Source organism: Pipistrellus hanaki (genome assembly GCF_964339955.1).
Source record: "Pipistrellus hanaki genome assembly, chromosome: 5".
Lineage (NCBI taxonomy): Eukaryota > Metazoa > Chordata > Mammalia > Chiroptera > Vespertilionidae > Pipistrellus > Pipistrellus hanaki.
This window is the reverse complement of record NC_140507.1, coordinates 20,433,446-20,459,090: the sequence shown is the minus strand read 5'-3', so window position 1 is coordinate 20,459,090 and position 25,645 is coordinate 20,433,446. Positions and strand designations below refer to the sequence as shown.

Genomic DNA, 25,645 nt, shown 5'->3' with positions numbered 1-25,645 from the left:
GAAGAGGGTGTTTGCAATTATTTCAAGTGCAGCTGCATGAACACTGGACTGATTTAGCACCTCCTGAGCTGCTTTGACATTCTGGCATACCACTGTGCCAGGATCTCCCAAATTTCACAGAAGTGTTCTTTGTAGATAAGGTCTCCCAGTCTGCTTAGGAGCAGACACTGCTTCCAAGTAATTTCTTCAGCTCTAGTGTGGAACATATTCCCAGGTCCCATAGAGTCTTTTAGTAGATGTTGACTGATGGTGAATAGCTCATAGCTTTTCAAATGATTTTTCCCTGAAGAATAACTTCTTTATTTCCATTCTTCTAGAGATCAGGATAAAAGACTTGCACTACCTGTAGTGACAGGAAAAAACCAGAGGAAGATTAACTGTTAAAAAGAAAGCTTGCTGAGTTTCCTAAGTTTCATCTTTAAGCTTTCACTTTCTGATAATATAACCTCGATCTTGTGTAGTATAGTCCAAATTTAAAAAAACAAAAAGCAAAGTCTTTGTTCCTTAATGCTTGCTCAGAGCTCAAGTTTATAGAAGCCTCCCATGCAATTTATTTTCTTCTTTATCTTTTGCCTAATCCGCCTTGTGTTTGGTTTTAAAACTGCAATTCTCTATACATATACCTCTGTGCAATATCGTTTACAGGATGTCCTAATGTAACATGGAAAAACTTAGGATGCTTTAAAAGTGTACTTCAGAAATATCACATGCTGAGAAACCAGCCTTTGCAATTTCAACTGTAGCTGGGAAGAGAGGAAGGAAAAGAGGCCTCCAAATAACCAAATAATAACAGCTCATCTTTGTGGGGTTTTTGCTGTATTCCAGGCATGGTTCTAAGCGGATTACAAACATCATCAACAACAACAACAACAAAAAAAAAAAAAAAGAAAAAAAAAAGAGAGAGAGAGCAAGAATGTAAAAAAATATGGAATCATTGTACACTGTTGGTGAGATTTTAAAATGGTGTAGATGTTATGGAAAAATTAAAGGTAGCAACCCCCTCTGAGGCATACATCCAAAAGAATGGCAAGCTGGATCTAGAAGAGAGATTTGCTCATATGCATTGAAGCATTATTCACAATAATCAAGAAGTGGAAGAGCAACCCAAATGTCTATCCATTAATGAGTAGACAAAATGTGGAATATACATACAATGGCATATTATTCATTCTTAAATAGAGGAAATTCTTACTCGCGCTACAATATAAATGAACCTTGAAGACATGATGTTAAGTGAAAGAAGCAAAACAGCAAAGGCAAATATTGTATGATTCCACTTACATGAGATACCTAGAGACATAAAGTAGAATGGGGGTAGAGGGTAGAGGAGGGAATTAGAATGGGAGTTGCCCTTTAGTGGGTACAGAATTTCAATTTGGGGAGATGGAAAGGTTTTGGAGGTGCCTGGTGATGTGGTTGTACAACAATGTAAATATGGGGGGGGGCGCAAAGTAGATTCACAGTTGCATGGAAAATAATCTAATAAATAATAATACAAGAATAACCTTTGTGTTTCACGTCCTAACAACTGTAATCCTACGTTTGCCCCACCCTGTATACTCAATGCTACTGTACTATTGAGAGTGACTAAAGTGGTAAATTTTATGTTACTTATATTTTACCACAATTTTTAAAAAATCATGTAAAACATCATTCATGTGCACGCAAGACTTTTTACTGGTGGAGCTACCAGCCTTCCTTTTTGATACCTGTGCTAACAAAGTCTACATATATCTAAAAAATAAAATAAATAAACAAATGAGGTAGTTTGGTGAATTAAAGATGGCTACAAATTCTTTGCCACTCTTTCACTAGGAGGTGAAGCCTTATCCTTCTCCTCTTGTCTCTGCGCTGGCTTAGTGGCTTCCCTGCCCAGAGAATGTGACAGAAGTAGGTTCTGGGACTCCCAGACTGGACCATAAACCCTGTCCTGTTGCTTCCCCCTGCTCCTGAATGCTTCCAACCCAACCGGAGAGCCCGTCTGTGAAAACCCCAAACCAAGGGAGAGTCTGTGACAACCCCAAAGCAGGGGAGAGGTCGCCTGGAGGCATTTGGATGCACAGCTCTAGCCGAGCCCCTAAGGGCGCTTCCAGCCTGAGTTGCCAACAACGCAACACCCACTTCTGCCTGCAGTTAGCTATGGTCTCAGCTGACCTCCGGCCGCAAATGGATGAGACTCAGACTAAAACTGCCCAGCTGAACCGGCCAACCCACAGAATCAGCACAGAATAATAATGCACGTGTTAGCATTAACGTCTGCAGTGGTTCGTTAAGTAGGTACGGTAAAGATGTCCGTTCTCACCTGATACACCCGAGGCTTACAGGTGAAGCGCTTGATTGTGGTCTCCCTGCAGGGAGGGAAGGAACTCTCCCTTGACCCACCTCCGTCCGGTACTGTCACGTGTCAGGAGTGTGTTGACAGGAGTGTGTGTGTGTGTGTGTGTGTGTGTGTGTGTGTGTGAGAGAGAGAGAGAGAGAGAGAGGGGGGGGTGGGAGGGAGGGAGGGAGGGGCTGGGAGGCCACACTCAGCATGGCTCCGGCGCCCTGACGCCTACATTCCACATCCAACATGGACGCCGGCGCGCGCCCAGCCTGGATGACCACATTCCGGAAGTGCCCGGGCGGCGGCGGAAGCGGAAGTGCCGCGTCGGTGGGGGCCGCGGGAAGCCTCGGTCGCAGTTTTCCCTCCCTCTCGACCACAATAACAGGCGGCGGGCCGGCGTAGGTAGGCGGTGGCCGGGGGCCCGCGGGCGGGAGGCGCTCCGCGGAGCCGGGGCGCGAACGGCGGGGTGGGGGCGGCCGGACGGCGGCTCCCGGGCTCGCGACCTCCCGGCTGTGGGTCTCGGGCCCCTTTTGGGCCTATGGCTCCCGGGAGAGCAGAGGCTGGGCTTGTGGTTCTCGGCCTCCTAGGCCGTTTGTGGGGTTTGCCTCCTCGCTTGAACCTGGCCCAAGGTACCAGCATTCGGAACACGCTCTTTCCTTGAACAAAATAGGGGTGGTTTGGCCTAGACAAGTAGGGGCACCTGACTTGTTTCATTCTGGGCATCACGAATTCCAGGATGTTAATATTTAGTCGGTGCTTAAGCCAGGGGATTGAAGAAAGGCCTGTCGTCCGCGTACGGAGGGGATGACCTGAGCAGGACCCGACGAATACATCCTTGAGTGGTCGCCAGCTCGGGGGTCCAGAGCCCCGAGTTCCAGTCTTACTGACTGCCCAGATCCATGAGCCTTTCTGCGGCACTGTTTGCTTATCTGTAAAATGAATGTGTTGGATGCCTCTGATGGCCCTCCTAGCTCAGGAAATCGGATTCTCAACTCTCTTTCCTTGAAGACAGACCTGAAAAGCATGTCTTTCCTGCATCCTGCATAGCCAGGAGGTCACTGATAAGGGATGTCTACCGTGTTTCTTCTCAGACACCAAGCTAGCCAAGGGTAGCTGGGCTCCTAGGAAGGTTCCTGTGCTCCCTTTGGGGCTCTCTGCCCTGAAGACTTTGTTTTATAAACCAGTATCAGCAGTGTAAAATGTTAAAAAATAGGAGACCTTGTTTATGTGTCGTAAAAATCTTACCGGTTTGCTTTGAGCAAATCTATACCATTCTCTGGACTTGAGGTTTCTCATCTGGCAAAGGAAAGTGTTGTGTCAAGTCACTGGCTCTTAATTCCCTTTCCCATAACCCCAGCACAACTGAAGAATGAAGAATGGCTCTAGAAGGCCATGATTTTCTGGGGGAGGGAAAGGGTGGGTTTGGAGGGTACACATATAGTCATATAGATTGAAAAATCTGTGCTTGTGATTTTTAACTTTCATTTTTGACAGTTACTGGTTTAGGTGATTCCTAAAGCTCTTTTCCTCTCTTTAAAATATACAATGCTGTGAATCATCTGTCCACTTTAGGTGAAAAATAGACTTTTGTGTGTGTTTGTTTAAATTACTGTGTGCATGGAAGTACACACTTTAGTAAAAAAAAAAAAAAAAAGATTCTAAGGCATAGAATAGGAGAAGAAGAAAAACTATTTCAGTAAGGTAAAATGTATAGCAAAATAAAGCTGGGCTTGAACTAGCATTGAAGACCTGGATCCTCGGTGCATTTAGCGGCGGTATTTTCTTACTTTATGAGGTAGGGCTACCCAGCTTACCTCTTTGGGCCTCACTTTCTTCATCTAGAAAATGAAGGGTTGGGCTGGATGATTCTTAACCCCTTTCTTTACTATAATTCTGGTCTTTTGTTTGTGCTTTGTTTTTTATCTAAGCAGCTTGGTGGATGTGGTGTGGTATTTCTTTAGGAAAGAGAGGCTGTCCTCATTAGGAGAGATTGGAAATCCTTAATGTGAGAAATGGGGCCAAATTAATTGACAGCATGATTACTTTGACAGGAGTAAGCTGAAGCCCATAGAAACTAAGGAAAGGCATTAGAAGCCTGAAGGGCAGAGAAGTCCTTGAACAGATAGAATGATGAGGACACTGGGTAGTTTTATATGGGAGAAGGTATTTTTTAAAATATATTTTTATTGATTTCAGAGGGGAACGGAGAGGGAGAGAAACATCAACGATGAGAGAGAAACATTGATCGGCTGCCTCCTGCACGCCCCACACTGGGGGTGGAACCTGTAACCTGGGCATGTGCCCTTGGCCAGAATCGAACCTGTGACCCTTCAGTCCACAGGCCAACACTGTATTCAGAGCCAAACCAGCTAGGGCTAGGATAAGGTATTTTTGATGAGAATAATGAAAAGTAAGATATAATAATTAAAATGACTGAGTTGTACGACACTGGTGGTAAAGTCTATCTCCACTCTGAGACTGTGAGATTCATGGGGATAAAGTCTGTCACCATCTAGCACTTAGTTGGCAGTAAATAAATAATTGAGTTAAGGATGGGTCACTTAAGTGATGGATGGATGGATAGATACCGTGTTTTCCCGAAAATAAGACATCCTCTGAAAATAAGACCTAGCGCAACTTGTGGAGAAAAAAATTAATATAAGACACTGTCTTATTTTCGGGGAAACAGGGTAGTAGCAATTATGAAGTTTCTCCAGAGGATTGTTATTAATTAGCTATGGGAACAGAAATTAATACAGAATTGTGGATGTTTTGTAAAAGAAATCCCTTAGTTTTCTGTTTAGTTGTAAGGTGTTTAATCTCTGCCCTACAAAGTGTGTAGTAAGAGACAAACACATGTCCTGGAGGGTCTGGTGTGATCTGAGAAAGGGAGTAATTAGAATAGTTTAGGGATGGAAGAAGATGTTGACAAGATGGAGCAGGTATAGGAAGGTTTTTAGTTGTAACATTTAGAGAGTAAGGGAGTACATTTATGTAGGTCTTTATAGGTATCAGCAGTTGTGGGAATTGTGCAAAATGTGTTAAAACCTCTATTATGGAAATGGAGGCTTAAAAGGAAAATAACTTGATTTTTAAAGCAAGGAAATGTTGATGCTTCCCAACAAGAATAGGAGAAAGCCTTGAGGGCTAAGGATTAAAAGATTGGGATAAATTTGGGAGCAACCAAAAGGAATTGAATAGAGGATAGTATAGGTTTGCTTGGGATGGGAGGAGCTTTGAATTGGACAGGTTGGGAGAAGAGCTTGCATGTCTAAGAGAAATTATGTTATGGGAGGACTCTAGTTTAAAGAATACTCACAAATAACAATGGCTTACTACTTAGAGTGTTCTTGGGCCTCCAGGACAAAAATAATACTTCCTGTGGCTCAGATCTGCTAAACAGACAGCTCCAGAATGACTAGGATACCCAGGGCTATTGTAGACTGCTGTGTGGGAGCCTAATTTAGGTGGGAGGAGAGTTGCAGTCAGCAGCAGTTCTATCACAGCATCCAGAAGCCCATCTCCAAGCACCGGGGCATATCTCTAGAGTGCAGGGAGGCAGCCAAGGTGCAGAGGACTGACTTGATAGGGTATATAGTGTGGGTTGGGGAGTCTGAATCCAAACCTGAGCTCTGACACTTAATATATACCCTTGGGCAAGTGACTTATCCTCTCTGGTACTGTTTATCCATCTGAGAATTGAGGATGCCAGTCTTGGGTAGGGACCTCTGGGTGATCTTTGATGTATCCCTGAAGATGTATGTGTGTAATTCAGCACACATGAGTCTGTGTATGATTTGTTTACCTCTTGGGGAGAAGACATGCATCTTTCATCATAGTCTCAGATGTGTTTGTGGCCCAGAAAAAATTAACAACGCTGTGACTAAGTAGTCTCTGAAAGCCCCTTCCACTTTTAACATTCTAGGATTCTATAAAATTGTCAGAATGACATTTCTTTGAGGTTTAGACTCTAAGCCCCCAGAACTTGTTAATCCTAGAAATAAGACCTAGTGCTGCAAGCTGTTGTGTATATATACATACACACACACACACACACACATATATACACATATATATATACACACACACACTCACCTCTCCCTAACCTCCCTGTCTCCTGCAGGCCACCTCCAATGCATCATCTTTATCTACTGCTGATAACTGAAATTTCTCCACTTTCCTCTTTCCCTTTTAACCTACTGCTGCTTTAGACCTTCCCTACTTTTGTTGAGCTTCTCAAGTGGCAAATGGTGATATTTTGGAGGTAAGGATAGGAAGAAATGAAGATATAGAAGGGTAGTCATAGCAATTTCCTATTTTCACTTGTTTTTATCCTCATTCCACTGAAATAAAAGTATGTAAGAGAGACTGTGCATGGACAGGGGAGACCACATCGTCACTCGTGAATTTGCATGTCTTGGTATTTTCTTCTCAGGCTTCTGTTACTCATTGCCTGGGATGAAATGCTTAGCATGGCCTAGCTGTACTTCACGTAAATGAAGATGAATCAACTTTAATTAAAACAATTTGGTGTCCATTGTAGAGTGAGTGGTGGCAAGGGGAGATCAATGACTTCTTCAATGTGAGGGAAGATAAATTCATCTTTAATGGGAAAGCTTTTTATGTCCTGAGCTTTTCCAGGGGCACCTGCTTAGAGAGGACTGATGGACTTCCTGTCTATAGGTCCTGACCTGTTAAACCCCTCCACAAGTCCTTTCCCCACCAAAGGCTTAGAGTAAGGGGGCAGTCATTACTCTACGTATTGCCAGGAAGGTAGCTTACAAGACCAAGTCTAATTCTAGGCACAATATGGGAAGTGCACATATAATCTCACCTAAAATTTTGTTAATCTTGCTAATTTAGGCCCTTTAGTGGAGAGTTAATGCTTAATGTTGGTTAAAGAGATTTTTGTGGGCTTTCTGGAGACCTGACATCTATATGATGTGCATAATGTTATATCTGTGAATGAATATTTCTCTAAGTTCCAAACAAGTGGACTTTTATAAACTCGATGATATTTAAGATGCAGTCATGTTTTAAAAATCCAAATGTAGGTTGTACATTGGAGCTATAAATCTGACTCACAAAAGCACAGCATTGCCAAATATAAAAGGACAATAAAAGGTGGGGTTGTAGATAGGGGGTAAATTATGAAGTGGTGTGGATTTGGCTAAGAAGGATTTTTATTTAAAGGATAAAGTGTCAACATGGTATGAGTAAACCGAATTGTGAAGATTTTTAAAAAATTTTATTTATTGAGTTTTGAGAGAGAGAGAAATCAGTTTGTTGCTTCACTTATTTATGCATTCATTGGTTGCTTCTTTTATGTACTCTGACCCAGAATCTCCACAACCTGGCATATAGGAATGATGCTCTAATCCAGCGGTCGCCAGCCTTCCGGACCTCTCAGACTACCACTGGTCTGGGATTGCTGTTCTAAGCAACTGAGCTTCCCAGCCAGAGCAGAGTTGTGGAGATTCTTTTAAACGTGAAACATTAAAATGTGATAGCTAGAGAATTAACCCATGGTTGGATTGCTCTGTACTAGTTAATAGTCTTGTTGAGTCATTTACATGTTGCAGGGTAGCTGTTTGTGATGTGTCCTTATTGGAGTAACATCTGATTACATGTTTGCAGGGTTATAGGCTTGCTGCTGAGGTCACTGAGTGCTGTGGTAGCAAATAGGAACATGAAAGGGTTCTTAGCAGCCTTGAAGCTACTGGGTGCATATGAGTAATGGAAGGACTGATGGATATTCATACATCAGACATTTGAGAATTTATTATGAGCCAAGGACTTGTTATCACCTAGAGGCAGGAGGTTGAGTTTCTTTTCCTTTTCCTGGCAGAGACTTAATGAATAAAACATTACACAAGTTGCTATGGTAGAAGCTCCCAGGGAGAAGTTTTCACAGAGGACTTAACATTTAAACTAGATTCTGAAGGCAGATTAAAGGAAACACACAAATTAGTGGTTTCTTAGGCCAAAAAAATAAGGAAGTGAAGAGAAGGACTTTCTAGTTGGGAGTCAATAGCTTATTAGGGGTGAAATATCAATGATGGTTTGAGGGAACCGAGGATGTTGTGCGGCTGGAGTGAGTGTCCTGAGGAGCAAGTGGTAGGATTGAAAGGATGGGAAAGGTGGTTTGAGACCACAGTGGAAAGATTTTATCCTAGAAACTAGGATTTTTTGCAGGCTGATTTGGTCATTGTTTGTTTTTTAACCCTTTGCACTCCGCTGTCCCCTCTCAGGGGACATCGGAATTCTATAATAGCATATCACTCGGATGTCCCCTCTCAGGGGACATTGCAGTTTATTAGTGATTACGGGGAATTGAGTTAATTCAACGCACCCGCCGCAAAGTAGCGTCGAGTAGCTGGTAGCCAATGTCCAGAATGGTTTGGAGTGAAAAGGGTTAAGAACTACGCTTGACCAATCTAAAATTTTTCGAACAATGGAGAAGAATATGAAAAGTAAAAGTCTCTTTCCTGCTTTCCTAAACCTCTATTCTTACTCCCCAGAGGTAACTACTGTTAATATTTTATCATGTATCCTGCCAACACTAACATATTTGTCCTTTTTCTTTTATGCAAATTGAATATCTTGCCCTTTTCACTTAGGAAGCAATCAGAGGGATGTTGTACAATGATAGCTCTAGCTTCAGTGTGGAGTATGGTATGGTAAGCATTTATTCAGAAATTACATATTATAGGCCTTCTGTGTGGCAGACCTTATTCCAGGCCCTGGCATTATAGTGGTGGATATCATTTAGGAAGCCATTGCTGTAGCCCAGGTGAGGGCTGATAGAGGCTGAAAACCAGTGGCATTGGATGCAAGAGCAATATAATGGTACAGTTGATGAGAATAGCAAGTGACTGGGAAGTGAGAGCTCTTGCCTTATATTTGAAGAAATTGATGCTTGGTGAAATTGAGTAAGTTAGCTAAGAAGCAACAGAGTACAAATTAGAATCTAAGACTCCTGGTTCCTTGGATTTTTGCTTATCCTATCTAATAAAGAGGGAATATGCTAATTGACCATCACTCCATCACAAAGCTGGCTCACCCACAGCTGAGGCCAAGTTTCCTTAAGGAGCCTTAACGAGCAATCAGCAGGAACCTGAGGCTACGCCTTCCCCGCCCCAATGGGGCTTGACAGGGGACCTCAGGCTGCTCCCCCTGCCCCAGCACCAGGCTGGGAGACCTCAGGCCACACCCCCTGCCCAGCGGGGCTTGATGGGAGACCTGAGGCTGCAACCCCCTCCCGGTGCTAGGCCTGGGGACCTGAGGCTTCATGCCCCTGCCTGGCAGGGCTTGACGGGGGACCTCAGGCCATGCCTCACCCAGCAGGGCTTGACAAAGGATCTCAGGCCATGCTTCCCGCCCCCCCCCCCCACCCCCACCTGGCACTGGGCCAGGGACCTGAGGCTATGCCCCCGCCTGGCAGGGCTTGACAAGGGTGGGACTGGCCAGGTCTGGATCTAGCCTAATTGGGGGGTGTGGGCAGCTGGGTCTGGGTATCACATGATTTTGAGGTGCATTTGGGTGGGTGGGGACTTGACTCTGGGTCTCATGGTGAGCCCCAGACTCTGACAAGAAGAAGGTTTTCATATACATTTTACTAATTTTCTTTCATCTCTGATACTTCTATTATAGAGGAAGGACAAATAGCAATATTAAATTATTTCCTCTAATTAATCCCCTTTTAATGTGCACAAATTTTGTGCACTGGGTCACTAGTTCTAAATAATTGCTGTATATACTGTACTATTCTCCAGAAAACTATGTTCTGTACCTTTTGTGTAATCATTTTATTAATTTGAATGTGATCTGTACCATTGTAATTACCTTTGTCTGTATTTTAAAGTAAATGTTGTTTTACTTGTATCTAGGTTTTATAGGGATAATTGCTGCATCTTATTTGTTACTTTAGTCTCCTTTGTTCTCTGCTTGCTTTCAGGTACTTTGAATTCAAGTAACCAAGAGGGGAGATTTGCTCTTCTATATTGGAGATAACGCAGCAATGGGACCACGAAAGAAAAGTGTTAAAAGGTGTCTCATAAACAATGAGGTCCCTGAGGAAACAGTATCAGAGGAAACAAAAGATTATATGAATCAACTTTCACATGAAGTGCTTTGCCATATTTTTAGGTAAGATTATTTCTTTTGTGGCAGAAAGTTCTATTGGACAACTATTTTCTAGACTGTGCTAACATTCCAGGCTTCTTGGAATTCTTTTTGACTAAAAGATTTGTTGACTTTTGTTATTACAGCGCTGTGTACATAAGGCAACATTTCTGACTTTTTTTTTTTTTTTTACTATAATCCACATTGACAAACATATTTTTGCTCAGTATTCAGATATATGTAAGTGGTTGAATCCAAAGTTTGTGAAATAATACCTATTATTACTATATGAAGTGCACACATGAAAGTTATTTTGTGATGGACTTTTTTCAAATATTTTTTTAAAAATATTTTTTATCCAAATTGCATTATAACAATAGTTAAAGAAACCAAAGCAAACAAAAAAAACGCCACAACATTAACAACAAAACCTGTCTTTCTAGTTTCCCCTGTTCAGTCATGATCCATTCAATAAACAAATTCTAATATGCTTTGTTTCTGGAGTTGGACACCTGAGTTTGAATCTTGAGTCTCTCATTTACTAGCTGTGGACCAATGATAGATATACTACTAAAGATGTTATATAAGGACTAGAGGCCTGGTGCATGAAATTCGTGCATTGGGGAAGGGGATGTCCCTCAGCCCAGCCTGCACCTTTTCCAATCTGTGACCCTTGGGGATTGGGCCTAAACCGGCAGTTGGACATCCTTCTCACAATCCGGGGTTGTTGGCTCCCAAACACTCGCCTGTCTTCCTATTGCCTCTAACCACTTCTGCCTGCCAGCCTAATCACCCCTAACCACTCCCCTGCCAGCCTGATTGATGACTCGCTGCTCTTCTGCTGGCCTGATTGCCTCCAACTGCCCTCCCCTGCAGACCTGGTCCTCTCCAACTGCCCTCCCTTCCCTGCAGGCCTATTTGCCCCTAATTGCCCTCTCCTGCAGGCCTGGTCCCCCACTAATGCCCTTCCCTGCCGGCCGGTCACCCCCAGCTGCCCTTCCCTGCTATCCTGATTGCCCACAACTACCCTCCCATGCTGGCCATCTTGTGGCGGCCACCTTGTGCGAGAGCATGACAGTCAATTTGCATATTACCTCTTTATTATATAAGATTCAGTGAGATTTAAAGCACCTCACACTTTGCATGATTTAAATGCTTGGAAGTGTTAATGGTTATGATTGTGTTACGACTTTTTTCATATTGCTACACGGTCTTCATAATTGTCATTTTGGTCACTGTGTTCTATTCCTATGACATGATAATCACCTTACCCCTTGTGTTTTGACATCTGGATTGTTTCCAGTTTTTGTCTTACACAATTGCAGTGAACTTTTCTAAGCATCTGGACTTTCAATTATTTTAGATTATTTACTAGGGGAAATTTCCATATGAAGACTTAGAAATGATTTGAATTCTTAAAATTATTAAATATTTATAAATTTAGATGTTTTTAAAAAGTAGCAGAATTACTGTAGGGAAACATTGACACTTTAATTTTTAATATAAATATGTGTTAATCTTTATTGTTTTCAGTTCATTATTTTGTGTCATAGTGTAGTTTTTGTTAGTTTAGTTCTGGGAATAGGGGCTCAATTAAAATAACAGATTTTTTTTAACATAACTGAAGTTCATCTTACAGAAAAACCTCTATTAGAATTGCCAAAATTTTTTGAAAAAAGAGTGTACCCTTATCAGATATTCAAATACATTTAAAAATATACAATAATTAAAGATTCGGAATTGGAGAAGATATCCAGGCAGTAGGGTAAAATAGATAAACTCCATATGTAGGCTCCATATGTAAATTCAAATATATGTGAGGATCTTGTTTATAGTAAGCTTGGTATTCATATCACTGAGGAAAAGCACTGTGGGTTATTATTCATTGATGATGTCACAAACTGAAAAACATTTGGAGAAAATAATAAAAGCATGTTCTTATCTCATAGCTGACAACTAAATTCTAAGTACATCAATGAAATAAACAATAAAGCTATTAAAATTCCAGAAGAAATCATAGATAAAGTTGTTTCTAGGCATGTGAGTTAGACATTTGTGAATGATGGAAGGACATAGTATGAACAAATTGGATCGTATTTTAAGTTAAGAGTGGATCAAATAACATTATACAGTTCAAATAGAATACTTAAATATGGAAGGGTTGGAGTCAAGCACAAGGATGTTATTCTGGTTATAATGCAAAAACATGCAGCAAATTGGAAGAATGTAAAGAACTGTGAACTAAGCTGAATACTTAAATTTGGTATCAGCTGTTCATTCTAAAAAATTTATTTTTAAGCTGCTAAAGTTTTTATCTGAGGATCCATGTTTTAGTTTTTGATAACTACTTAACAAGTTTTCATGAAATAAGTAAAACTATGGCTTCCTTAAAAGAAACCTAATCTTTGTTGTGTGTGCCATGTTAAACACATCTTTTCTAAAGTGTATTTGTTCTGCCTTTTGAACTCCAGCCCATTGACTATTTATCTGTGAAGAAAAAAAATAACATTTATTTTTCTGAGGGCAAATGTAAGATTAACTTCGTGTGATTACTGATCTATTTGTATTTAAAGGGAATATAATATTAACTGAGGCAAATACTTTATATAACAATGATTTGGGGGAAAGTGTTTTAGTGGCAAAACAAAATTCAATATTTTTCATTGTTTATAAAATGTGTAGTTATATAGTTTCTGAAAATTGTCCTGCTTCTCTTAAAGTTATGGAGGCTGTAAATTAAATTAGCAGTAACACTTTTTTTTTGTAAAGAAAATGATTTGATTTGATTCTCTTTAAATAGTTTTAAAAGGAAAGTGAGAAGAGATAGAGGTAGGAAAAAAGTGGAGTAGAGAAATATTCATCAGACATTGTTGGATTTTTCTTTTAGAATTAGCTTAATTTTTAGGAATTAGACTCATACCCAGCTGTGTTGACATCTCTGCTCTTCCTCTTATCTGGCTGTTGACTTTTTTCAGGTTCTTTTCTGAGCCAATTTCACCACTTGCAAAATGGAATAATTATAACACCTACTTTATCAATGAGGATTCTAGCAGGGAACAAGATACACCAAGTTGGAATTTGAAGATAATTTAATGAAGGGACTATTTTGAGAAGTGTAGGTAGGGGTAGGGTTAAAGGAATCAATGAGGGACTTTGAAGAATTCAAATAGGTGATTCAGAAAGCCTTTGCCTGGACTTGACATTGGCCAAAATCAACTGATAGAGGGATAGGGAACACAGCAGAGCAGAAAAGGAAAGAAAGGATGGGGAGAGCTGTATGGCAAACATTGAATAGCCTACCTTGAAAAGTTGTGAAGCAATGATTTCCATCTGTGACATGATACCATCTCCATAAAGGGTAGCTTGTATGTTTTTTTTAAAAAACTAATATAAGTGTGTATGGAAGGGTGTTGAAAAGAGAATATTTTCTGATCTTACAAAATATATGTTGGTATTATTGGAAACAGCAAAGTAAAGGTTAATTGAAAATTTTTAAGAAGGAAAATAAAATGAGGTTGGAAAAGAGGAATTGAATTCAGATAGTGTTCTCACTTAATGCTTATGAAATACTTTTATCAGCCGAAACCAGTTTGGCTCAATGGATAGAGCGTCGGCTTGGAGACTGAAAGGTCCTGGGTTCGATTCCGGTCAAGAGCATATACCTTGGTTGCGGGCATATCCCCAGTAGGGGATGTGCAAGAGGCAGCTGATCGATGACTCTCTCTCATCGATGTTTCTAACTCTCTATCTCTCTCCCTTCCTCTCTGTACAAAATCAATAAAATGTATTAAAAAAAAGAAAGAAATACTTTTATCAAAGTGTGTAATCAGAAAGGTAAAAGATCTAGGGAAAATTATATACTATAAAATTACTGTACATATCTAAGAAAATAGTTTCTTGGGGGTGTTGAGAGAGCAAAGAGGAATTTTTTAGCCACTACAGAAAATGGATCTGGAAAAGCTATTCTATATAATAAAGAGGTAATATGCAAATTGACCATCATGCCCTCACACAAGATGGCTGCCCCCATGTGATCACAAGATGGTTGCCACAAGATGGCCAGCATGGGAGGGCATTTGTGAGCGATCAGGCCAGCAGGTGAGGGCAGTTAGGGGCGGCCAGGCCAGCAGGGGAGAGCAGTTGGGATGAACCAAGCCTGCAGGGGAGGGTAATTGGGAGTGACCAGGCCAGCAGGGGAGGGCAGTTGGGGCAACCAGGCTGGCAGGGGACGGCCGTTAGGGGGGAGTAGGCCTTCAGGAGAGGGCAGTTGAGGGGGGCCAGGTCTGTAGGCGAGGGCAGTTGGGATGGGGAGGGAGACCAAGTCTGCAGGGTAGGGCAGTTGGGGGCGATTGGGCTGGCAGGGGAGCAATTAGGCATTAATCAGGCTGGCCGGAGAGTGGTTAGGGCTGATCAGGCTGGCAGGCAGGTGAGCAGTTGGGAGCCAGCAGTCCTGTATTGTGAGAAATGTCCAACTTCCAATTTAGGCCCCAGATTGAAGAGGGTGCGGGCTGGGCTGAGGGATAACGCGTGCTCCCCCCCCACCCCCCCCACCCCCCGCCCCCGCACTGGACCTCTAGTAAAATAATATTGGGCATGTTCAAAATGATCAGTACTCTCATCTTATTTGCATTCTCTTGTTTTGAAATGTATTAAGATTTTTTCTTCATACCTTTTTTTTTTTTTTTTGATTTTTTTGTCCTTAAAAACTTAAAAGAAGAAAGGCAGGTTCTACTAAATGCCCTATGGAGGAAGCTCAATATTTTTTATTTGGATACTTGAGTGCTGACTTACCTGTTTTTAGTAAAAAGCTGTATATGCCTATTAATCTTGAAACCCTATGAATATTCCTAAGGTCTTATTTCATTTGAGGGGTAAGAGAATGGGAGAAGGAAAAATATCACCCATCAGGGAGAGGAAGTCCTTACAACTTGATAAATACAAGTTTCTTTCTCTCACAAAGGTACCTCCCTCTGCAGGATATCATGTGTATGGAATGTCTTTCCCGGAAACTAAAGGAAGCAGTGACCCTGTATCTGAGAGTTGTGAGGGTTGTGGATCTCTGTGCTGGGCGCTGGTGGGAATACATGCCAAGTGGTAAGTGGATTTAACCTGGAAACTAGCATTAATTAAGTTTCCATCAAAGGTAACTTGTCATCATATCCTTTTGTCTTTAGGTAGGCAATTGGAATCATCTTGCAAGTAGGGAGGCAGAGTTTTAGCTAAATTATTAAAGTTGGATTAGTTTGATAAAATACATTTTTTGCCTGGCCCTGGCTGGTTTGGCTCGATGGTCAGAGCTTCGGACTGAGGGGTCCTAGGTTCAATTCCAGTCAAGGACATGAGCCCGGGTTATGGGCTCTATCCCTAGTAGGGGGCATACAAGAGGCAGCTGATCAATGATTCTCTCTCATCATTGATGTTTTTTTCTCTCTCTCTCCTCCCTTCCTCTCTGAAATAAATAAAAATCTATTACAAAAATACATTTTGCCTGATGCTTTCCTGTTTTAATAGTCTGTTGCTTTCATTTTCTATTCTTTAAAGGAACTATATCAGCCTATTCTACAAATATATGATTAGAAAATACTTATGAGCCTTTTATTACCTTAATTAAATATGTTTATCACATTAGATAAAGTGTCCTTTTTTTGCAATGCAGTTCTTCATAATTTCCTATACCCCTTCAATGGCGCCCTGTGGTTAAAAAAATATTTACAAATTTTTGTAAAGCTGCTCTAGTAGGCCACAGAAGTTGCACTTCTGGAACTTGAATTTTTTATTTTTTATTTTTTATTTTATTGATTTTTCACAGAGAGGAAGAGAGAGGGATAGAGAATCAGAAACATCGATGAGAGAGAATCATCGATCAGCTGCATCTTGCACACCCCCTACTGGGGACGTGCCCGCAACCAATGTCCATGCCCTTGACCGGAATCGAACCTGGGACCTTTCAGTTTGCAGGCCGATGCTCTATCCACTGAGCCAAACCGGTCCCAGCATAGAACTTGAATTTATTTAGCACTTTTAAAAGCCTATACTAGGACTTGGATATTTTCAAATAAGACATTGGCCCTGCAGGTAGAGAACTCAAAGTTAGTAGTCTAACCACAAGAAACGGAACTCCGATAAAGAGACCATGAGAAAAGAAAGTTGAACCGGCCGGTGTTGCTCAGTGGTTGAGTATTGACCTTTGAACTAGGAGGTCATGGTTCAATTCCCAGTGGGGGGACATGCCTGGTTGTGGACTCAAATGTTAGTTTGGGGCAGGGGTCCTCAAACTTTTTAAAGTGGGGGCCAGATCACGGTCCCTCAGAGAGCTGGAGGGCCGGACTATATGAACTACTAATTCCTACTGTAACACCTTGGCTGCGCTCACTGCCCAAAAAACCTGGCGGGCCGGATCAGACTCCTCTGCGGGCCGCATGTGGCCCGCGGGCCGTAGTTTGAAGACCCCTGGTTTGGGGCATGCAGGAGGCAGTTGATCAGTGATTCTCTCTCATCATTGATGTCTCCCTCTCTCTCTTCTCCTCTCCCTTCCTCTCTGAAATCAATAAAAAAATATATTTAAAAAAAAAATGGAAGTTGATGACTTTGTAAAAGCAAAACATATCTGAAAGGCAAGAGTTAAAATTAAGGGCCAATCAGGATCCCCCCCCCCCCCCCCCCCCCCAGTTAACATCAATCCATTAATTAGTGCCCTTTGATTACTGTGTTTAGCAATTTTAAATGTCTTTTTTTTAACCACCTTTCATCAAAGTATCCAGAGCCTGATATTTTGAAAATATGATGGGGCTGGGTATCGGGGAGCCTTAAGGGTATGTGAAGGGCTGAGGAGGTAATTGTCTTATTCTGTCCTATTATGTGGCATGGGACAGATTACCTCTGGAACACTGGAATATTGTACAGCTTGGGCAACCATATCCTTTCCAGAGAGTCTTTAGTCACCTGTAACTCTTATGGGTTGGCCATTGTTAGTTAAACGTTTTTTGTTAAGCAAAGACCTGAGGCTAGAACAGTTGTCTTTAAATACTTGAAAGAAATCATCCTAAAGGGGAAGCATTCATCTTACTCTGGAGAGGGATCATTTATAACAGGAAAGAAATTAGGGCAATATGAAAATGACTGCCATTCCTTATATTATCAATAGATTTGCTTATTGGAGGTTAGACCAGCAGGAATTTGCACTATATAAAAAGCAGCATAGGAGAGCTCTCATTTTAAACAGTTTAGAAGAATTTGTATGTTGCTGACTTCTTTCAGACTGGGATAAATACCTGTGAGCCCAAGGCTTCCATCCCTGCAAAAAATATAAAAAGAATCAAAGCAGCAAGCAGTCTCTAGTCTAGAATAAGATCTCATTAATTGCTTATTAATGTTGTCTGGCCTGTCTCTGGAGTTTAAATCCTGATTCTATAATAATGCTAACTGAGGTTTTTATATAGTAATATTATGGTTTACATATACAACCTCTTTAAATTCTCACACCGTCTCTGTGAAGAAGGTGGAATTTTACCCACATTTTAGTGAGAGGCAGCATGTACTGTACAATGAAAGAGAGTGGACATTGGTAGTGCTCAGATTTAGTTGGTTGGGCATCTGTCAGTTTGATTTGGGATCAGGGAGGTTCCAGGTCAGGGCACATGCCCAGGTTAAGTGCTGGATTCCAGTAGGGAGCATTGCAGGAGGCAGCCCATTGATGTTTCGCTCTCACATTGGTGTTATCTCTCTCTCTCTCTCTCTCTCTCTCTCTATCTCTATCTCTATCTCTCCATTCCTCTATCTAAAAATCAATATTAAAAATAAAATCTTTATTAAAAATAAATAAAATGTTTAAAGAATGAAAGTTAAACGTAGGACAGAGTAGTTATTAGAACTAAAAGAACCTAGTTTGGGATGGGATTTAGCTTTCTGAAGATGCGGAGCTTATCTTACTCATTTTTTTTTCTTTTTCTTTTTTTTTTTTAGTTGTAGGGTCTGTGGACCCCTTGAGGTTTTATGTACCAGAGAGTACTTTTTGGGGAGGAGCAAAAGTACAAATGCTGACAAACAGAAAAATGAACTAGTCTCTAAATATCTTTGAACTTCTCAGGCTTCACAGATTCCAGTTTTCTGACACTATTGAAGAAGATGCCAGACGTTGAACAGCTATATGGCCTTCACCCTAGATACCTTGAGAGGCGGAGGGTGCGTGGCCATGAAGCTTTTAGCATTCCAGGTGTTCTGGAAGCTTTGCAGGCATGCCCAAACTTAGTGGTGAGTACCTCTAGTTTGAACATTTGACATCAACTAATTGATGAAACAAATAAAAAGAATAATAACGCATGTTCGCTCACATGTAAATTTCATCTATAGCAAACTTTTAAGTTTCATTGCATGCTTAACATCTTATGATACAGAAATAGAAGCTTTTGGTGCTAAATTAAAAGTCTTTCTTATGCTTGCTTTGGCATTATTTTCTAGGGTGTGGAGACTTCTCATTTGGAATTGGTAGAATCCATTTGGACGTATATGCCGCATGTTCATATTTTGGGGAAATTTCGGAATCGTAATGGAGCATTTCCAATTCCTCCTGAAAATAAACTGAAAATTCCTATAGGAGCAAAAATTCAAACTTTACATTTAGTTGGTGAGTACATGTTTCTCAGGTCATTGTGACTCCTTGAAATGCCATTCCTTAGAAATGTCTTTGTTGATTCATGGTGGCAAAGATAAGCTTATGAGATTTGTATAAAAATTTCTTATTAAAAAGCATGGGATGGGGGATGAGAGAAATATTGCTTCACAACGACTCTATTTCCTTTTTGAAGATAGTTTGAATAGCTTTGGAAGTTGTTGGGTTTTTTTTGTTTGTTCATTTCAATGAGCCAGAATCCTGCCATTGTTCTCTAATATCGACCTCTTGATTCTAGCTCAGCCCTCTAGAGCAGAGTTCTCCAGTGTAACTTACTGTGATGATGGAAATGTCCTATACTTGTACTATCCCATATGGTACTCACTGTGTCCAGTGAAACAGGAACTGAATGTTTTTTATGTTAATTTATCAAATAGGTACATATATCTATTATAATTTTATATAATAAAAATTTTATAGATCTGAGGTTACTCATATCTTCTCCAAGCAGAAAGTGCCCCTATATTCTTCAACCCAGAGTCATTGGAAAACTCTACCACTTCTCTGCTTCTCTGAGAAATGGGAAAAAGCTGGTCTTTTCCAGATCACCTTATTTGCAGTGATTACAGTGTATAGTCTCTGTCTAAATATTCGTTGGTATTATATCCCAACTAGAGGCCCACTGCACAAAATTCATGCATGCGGGTGAGGGTTCCCTCAGCCTGGCTTGCACCCTCTCATAATCTGGGACCCCTCAGGGAATATCCGACTGCCGGTTTAGGCCAAATCCTTCTCGAAATCTGGGACCACTAGCTCCTAACCATTCGTCTGCTTGCCTGTCTGGTCAACCCTAGCCACTCTGCCTGCCTGCCTGCCTGATTGCCCCTAACCACTCATCTGTCTGCCTGATCACCCTAACTACTCTGCCTGCCTGCCTGTTCACTCCTAACTGCTCACCTGCCTGCCTATTCACCCCTAACTGCTCACCTGCCTGCCTATTCACCCCTAACTGCTCACCTGCCTGCCTGATCACCCCTAACTGCTTGGTTGCCATCCTGATCACCCCTAACCACTTGCCTGCCTGCCTTGCCCCTAACCTCTCACTTTCCTGCCTGATCATCCCTAACCACTCTGCCTCAGCCCCTGCCACCATGGATTCATCTGGAATGATGTCTGGAAGGTTGTTTGGCTGTCCAGTCTAATTAGTATATTATGGTTTTATTGTTATAATTTCAACCTAAGTAAATGATAAGGGCAGGTATTTTATCTAATTTGTCTTCTTTGGCTTAGATTGCTGAAGGGAATTTTGATTACTCCTGTTACTATAGTCTGGCATTTAAAATTAATTTGTTAACTATTTTACTTAAAATATACATATTGAGTATCTGCTGTATTTCAAGAATTATTTCAGGTATTTTGGGATGGTCCTGAACTGGAAATTTCTGAAACTGGGTCAGGTGTAGAAGAAGGGAGAGCAGCAGGGATGATAGGAGTAAGTCTTTTTTTTTTTAAATAAAATTTTATTGATTTTTTTACTGAGAGGAAGGGAGAGGGATAGAGAGCTAGAAACATCTATGAGAGAGAAACATCGATCAGCTGCCTCCTGCACCCCTCCTACTGGGGATGTGCTGCAACCAAGGTACATGCCCTTGACCGGAATTGAACCTGCGACCCTTCAGCCCGCAGGCAGATGCACTATCCACTGAGCCAAACTTGTCAGGGAAGGAGTAAGTCTTAAATAAGACTTATGTGCATAATTATGGAGGAAGAGCAGAGCTCTCCAGCATCCCTTCATTGACAAGATCAAGGAGTGGTTCTGGTTAAGGACTTGGATATCTAGTTTGAAATTGGGTTTTTAGATAACATTATAATATCTGAAGTTAAAATACAAGCTCTGTACATAGACTGTATTTTTTATATTTTTATGTTTTTCATGATTCCTGTCATAATTCATTGCAAAAATATATGTACTTAGTAAATTGAAATGCTTTAAACCACTTGATTATTTCAGCAGTTTAACACTGTAATCGTTATACAAATGTGGGTAGTAAATTAATGAACATGCTGGGGATGACAGGTCCTTTGTGTATAGAATGGCTTTGGGCAAAATATAGATTGGGCAGATGATGTAACTGTCTTATCGGCATCTGTCTCATCCTTGCTACCTTGGGTTTCCTAATTAGAACTACTGTCATCATGGCAAATACCATACTTATCTTTTTGTATTTTTCATGTTGAGTTTCAATCTGTACCTTGCTTCCTGTTTTTTTTTCCTTTGGTCTCACCCTCAGTTTTATTTTCTATCTGTTGCTAATATAATGTGTATGCATCATTCAAAGTTAAGTTAACCATGCTTATTTGGGAGTACCAAGTTAAGAAGTTAGCAATACAGTAGAACTTAGTTTTTAAAGAATCAGTCATTCAAATATTCTAATATTGCTTCCTCTAGTTACCATTGCTAGCAGGGCTTCTACTGATTCAAGTTTAAAAGTTACATTAAACTGATTTAGCCAGCTGCTGCTTATGAAATACCATAACCCTGGACCCTTGGATTTCTCTGAGACTTGTGTCACTTCCTTGGCTATTCTGTAGCTTGCAGTGTTTACTCTTGAGCAAGTTCCTGGAGCTGCTTCCTTCCATTTAGAATGTACAAGTTACATGTCTTCTTTCTTCTATATTTCCTGACTTTCCTTCACACCATAGATCCCCTCCCCTTTCTTCCATACATGGTCCTCTGTGGGTATGATTTCCAGCTTTAAGCCACTTATGAATCAGAAGGATAAAATAACTATCAATTTGAAATTCTATATAATAAAAGGCTAACATGCTAAGTTTCTGACTGTTTGACCGGTCACTATGATGTGCACTGACCTAGGGCCGTGATCGGCAAACTGTGGCTCTCAAGCCACATGTGGCTCTTTGGCCCCTTGATTGTGGCTCTTCCACGAAATACCACAGCCTAGGAGAGTTTATTTTGAAGAAGTGGCATTAGAAGAAGTTTGTTTAAAAAAATTTGGCTCTCAAAAGAAATTTCAATCATTGTACTGTTGATATTTGGCTCTGTTGACTAATAAGTTTGCCGACCAATGACTTGGGGGGTAGATGTTCTGACCGGTAGGGTAGCATGCTGCTGGGGTCCAGCTTTTCGGGACTGGGCTGGACGATCGGGACTGGGCTAAATGGGCTGGACATGCCCTGGAGCCCTCCTGTGCCCTCCTATGGCCCCTCCACACCCTGATTGTGCACCAGTGGGGTCCCTCTGCCTGTGCCCTCTCAAAATCAGGGATACCCCGGGGATGTCCGCAGGCTAGGCCGCGGGACCCCCACTGGTGCATGAATCTGTGTACTGGGCCTCTAGTATTAAAATAAATGACTGACAGGTTTCTCACTATCTTAATATTATGTTGACTGACTCCTACTACACATCTACAAATTCTTACAATTCATATATTTGTAAGAACAGCTTTAATCTCTGTGTCGGATATCAGTCAGAAACCATGATTTTTAAAGCCAGCTAGCCTGCATTTGTGCTGAGAAGTTTAGTTTTCCCACTGGCAGGATAGTGGATATTGGTAGTGAAATAATAATTTTGTATATTGTTTCTGTATCTTCTTATTTTTGCTTTTTTGCTTTCAGTAACCTATATTTATGTTATATCCACTGGGCAAATGTATCCTGGAAGGGTTGTGGTATTATGAGAAAGACTTATGTGTATAACATATAAAAATACCTTTAGAATCCTATCTTCCCATGTGCTTTTACTCAAGAAATAACAAAGTACTAGTCTATTTATGGTTTGTTTAAATTGTGTTTTACAAGACTGTTTTACGTGAGCCAAACTTGATAGACTTTAATGGGGTAATTTGTTCTGAAGAAGATATTTATGAAGGATATGTTATCAACTTGAAAATAGACTTGAACTTAGATACAGAATACAGAGTTTCTTGGTGATTTTCTTATTTTTTTTTCACATGTATGTTTTAGGTGTGAATGTTCCTGAAATTCCTTGTATCCCAATGTTAAGGCACCTTTATATGAAGTGGGTAAGACTCACTAAGCCACAGCCATTCAAAGACTTTCTTTGCATCAGCTTGCGAACTTTCGTCATGAGGAACTGTGCAGGTAATGGGACGTAGTCATGGTGGAATTAGACATGTTCTTCTAAAAATAACCCAAAGCAAACTCCATAGCTATATTCATAAACAAAATTATATTTTGCTACTACTATACTATGTGTTTTGTAACTTACCTTGTGAAGATAAATATACTTTTTTGTTTTGAAGACAGGAGATACATGATTTGTGTCTGACTTTTAGCAAAAAAAAAAGGGGGGGGGAGGTGGGGTGTCACTATGTCTCTTAAGTATTTCTTACAGGCACGTTCATACTTCCTTTTTTATAAGATTGTTCTAATAGATTTCTGTTTGCTTTCTTTGTCTCTGGTCGCCTAATCATTCTGAATGTAAATAGTTGATCTAATGTACTTTAAAGTATAAAACACTGCTTTTATGATACTGCTTTTCCGTTCAAAAACTTTCAGTGTCTCCATTTCCTGAGTATGTCAGGTGCAAACTATTTTGCTCTAAATTTCGCAGTAACCAGGGCCCTTTTTGATATCCTTTTGTTTTGATTCCTTTCCAAGATACACATTCTTTTATAGTCAGGTCTGCCTACGTACTGTCTACAACCATACCACCATTCACCTCAGTGGCTTTCCTTATGCTGTATATATGTCCTGAGTAACACACTTCCTCCTCTTTACTTGTATATATCCTTCAAGTTCTGCCTCTTTCTACTTCCTTTTCTGTGCTCTTTCTTCTTTTTTTAAAATGAAGTATAGAAGATCTTATTTTTTGTACTTGATATGGCCTGCCTTTTTATATTTTTATATTTTTTTCATGTTAGTTTTATCTCCATGTCAAGTCTTCAGAGAATTTATTTAAAAAACAAACAAACATTAAAAAAAGCCTATCCAATGTTCTTGACAAATCCTATGCTAAGTATATGGTTAATAGGCCAATGCTTTCATTCTAATAAGTTTAAATGGCAAAGAGCCAACTATTTGGCTCTTATTTTCCAACATAGAATTTATGTTATTTCAACTGCTGACTTGAAAGTTTGTCTTTAAGGTTGTTTATATAATTCATTGAATTTTGTTTTTCTTTTTTCCCAGGTCCCACAAACTCCTTGAAATATGTCCCTTTGGTAACAGGCTTGGCCTCTGCCCGAAACTTGGAACACTTAGAAATGGTTCGAGTTCCTTTCCTTGGAGGTCTTATCCAACATGTAGTTGAAGACAGTTGGAGATCAGGTATTTGTGGGTTTTTTTAGTTACTAAATATTTTAAAAATCAGTTTTTAAAAATCATTAAGGTATTATTTATTTCTATTTGAGTCTTTTCAAAAGAAACTGCTTGTCAGTAATGGCACTTTCTGTCTGGTATATTTCATAGAGAGTAAGTAACCATGAGCACAAGCTAGTATTCATTTCCATTTTATGCAATGTTAAATCTTAAATAGAGTGATAAAGCATGTTTTCTGGCTTGTTAATACTTTAGTTAATATATCTGTTACATTCAGATTGTTTTTGAGAAATGTTAACAAGAGAAATGTTAACAAGGAAGTCTAATGCTCATTGGTTTTAAGAGATGTTTTTTGACTTGGATACCAGAAGAACTCAGCTATTAATAACATAATTATATTAATAGTATATAAAATGTTTTCATGTTTATCACTTGGATATAGACCCAACCATTAGATTATGGCTTTTAAAAAAGTAAAGATTTTATTCTCTAGGTCATCTTAATTATATTTTAAATAATGATATGTAATAGAATCATCTCCATTTTAATCACATCTCATTGAAACAGAAATACCAAAAAATTTAGCTAGCCAGATAATTAATACTTGAGAACTGAAAATCTAACTTTGGATATTCAAAGTATAAATCAGGTAGGGAACTTTTTTCTATCAAGGGCCATTTAAATATTTATGACATCATTTGAGGGCCATACAAAATTATCAACTTAAAGATTATCCTTCTATATTTGGTTAAACATTTAATTAACTCACCCCTAATGCCTTGGCAGGGCCAGACCAGATGTTCCCCAACCTTGGTATAAATGCAAAGTCATCAAGTATCATTGATTACAAATAAACATTACCCTATCTAATAAAATAGTAATATGCAAATTGACTGTTACTCCAACACACACAATGGCTGCCTCATGTAGTCAAAGATGGTTGCCACAAGATGGCGAGCAGGGGAGAGCAGTTGGGAGGGACCAAGCCTGCAAGGAAGGGCAGTTGGGGGTGATCAAGCCTGCAGGGGAGGGCAGTTATGGGTAACCAGGCTGGCAGAGGAGGGAAGTTGGGGGCAACTGGACCTGCAGAGAAGGGCAGTTTGAGGGGGACCCAGGCCTGCAGCGGAGAGCAGTTGAGGGGAACCAGGCTTGCAGGGGAGGGCAGTTAGGGGTGACCAGGCCAGTAGGGGGGGGCAGTTAGGGGCAATCGGGCTGGCAAGAGAGCAGTTAGGCATCAATCAGGCTGGCAGGAGAGTGGTTAGGGGGTGATCAAGCTGGCAGGCAGAAAC

At 40.5% G+C, this 25,645-nt stretch overlaps 1 protein-coding gene across 9 annotated transcripts in view; it reads left to right on the top strand.

Moving 5' to 3' along the window:
- Positions 1 to 2,615: 2,615 nt before the first annotated feature.
- FBXO38 (F-box protein 38) overlaps positions 2,616 to 25,645 on the top strand; it is a 55,550-nt gene continuing 32,520 nt past the window's right edge. For 7 of the 9 annotated variants that reach the window (XM_084884647.1, XM_084884645.1, XM_084884641.1 and 4 more), the window contains exons 1-7: positions 2,616 to 2,725; positions 10,281 to 10,471; positions 15,408 to 15,541; positions 18,534 to 18,697; positions 18,905 to 19,070; positions 23,040 to 23,177; positions 24,228 to 24,365. In XM_084884647.1, the coding sequence (XP_084740773.1) occupies positions 10,344 to 10,471; positions 15,408 to 15,541; positions 18,534 to 18,697; positions 18,905 to 19,070; positions 23,040 to 23,177; positions 24,228 to 24,365 (868 nt within the window). In that variant the 5' untranslated portion in view covers positions 2,616 to 2,725; positions 10,281 to 10,343. The remainder of the gene's footprint in view (positions 2,726 to 10,280; positions 10,472 to 15,407; positions 15,542 to 18,533; positions 18,698 to 18,904; positions 19,071 to 23,039; positions 23,178 to 24,227; positions 24,366 to 25,645) is intronic. The other 2 variants (XM_084884643.1, XM_084884640.1) reach the window with 2 other exon arrangements.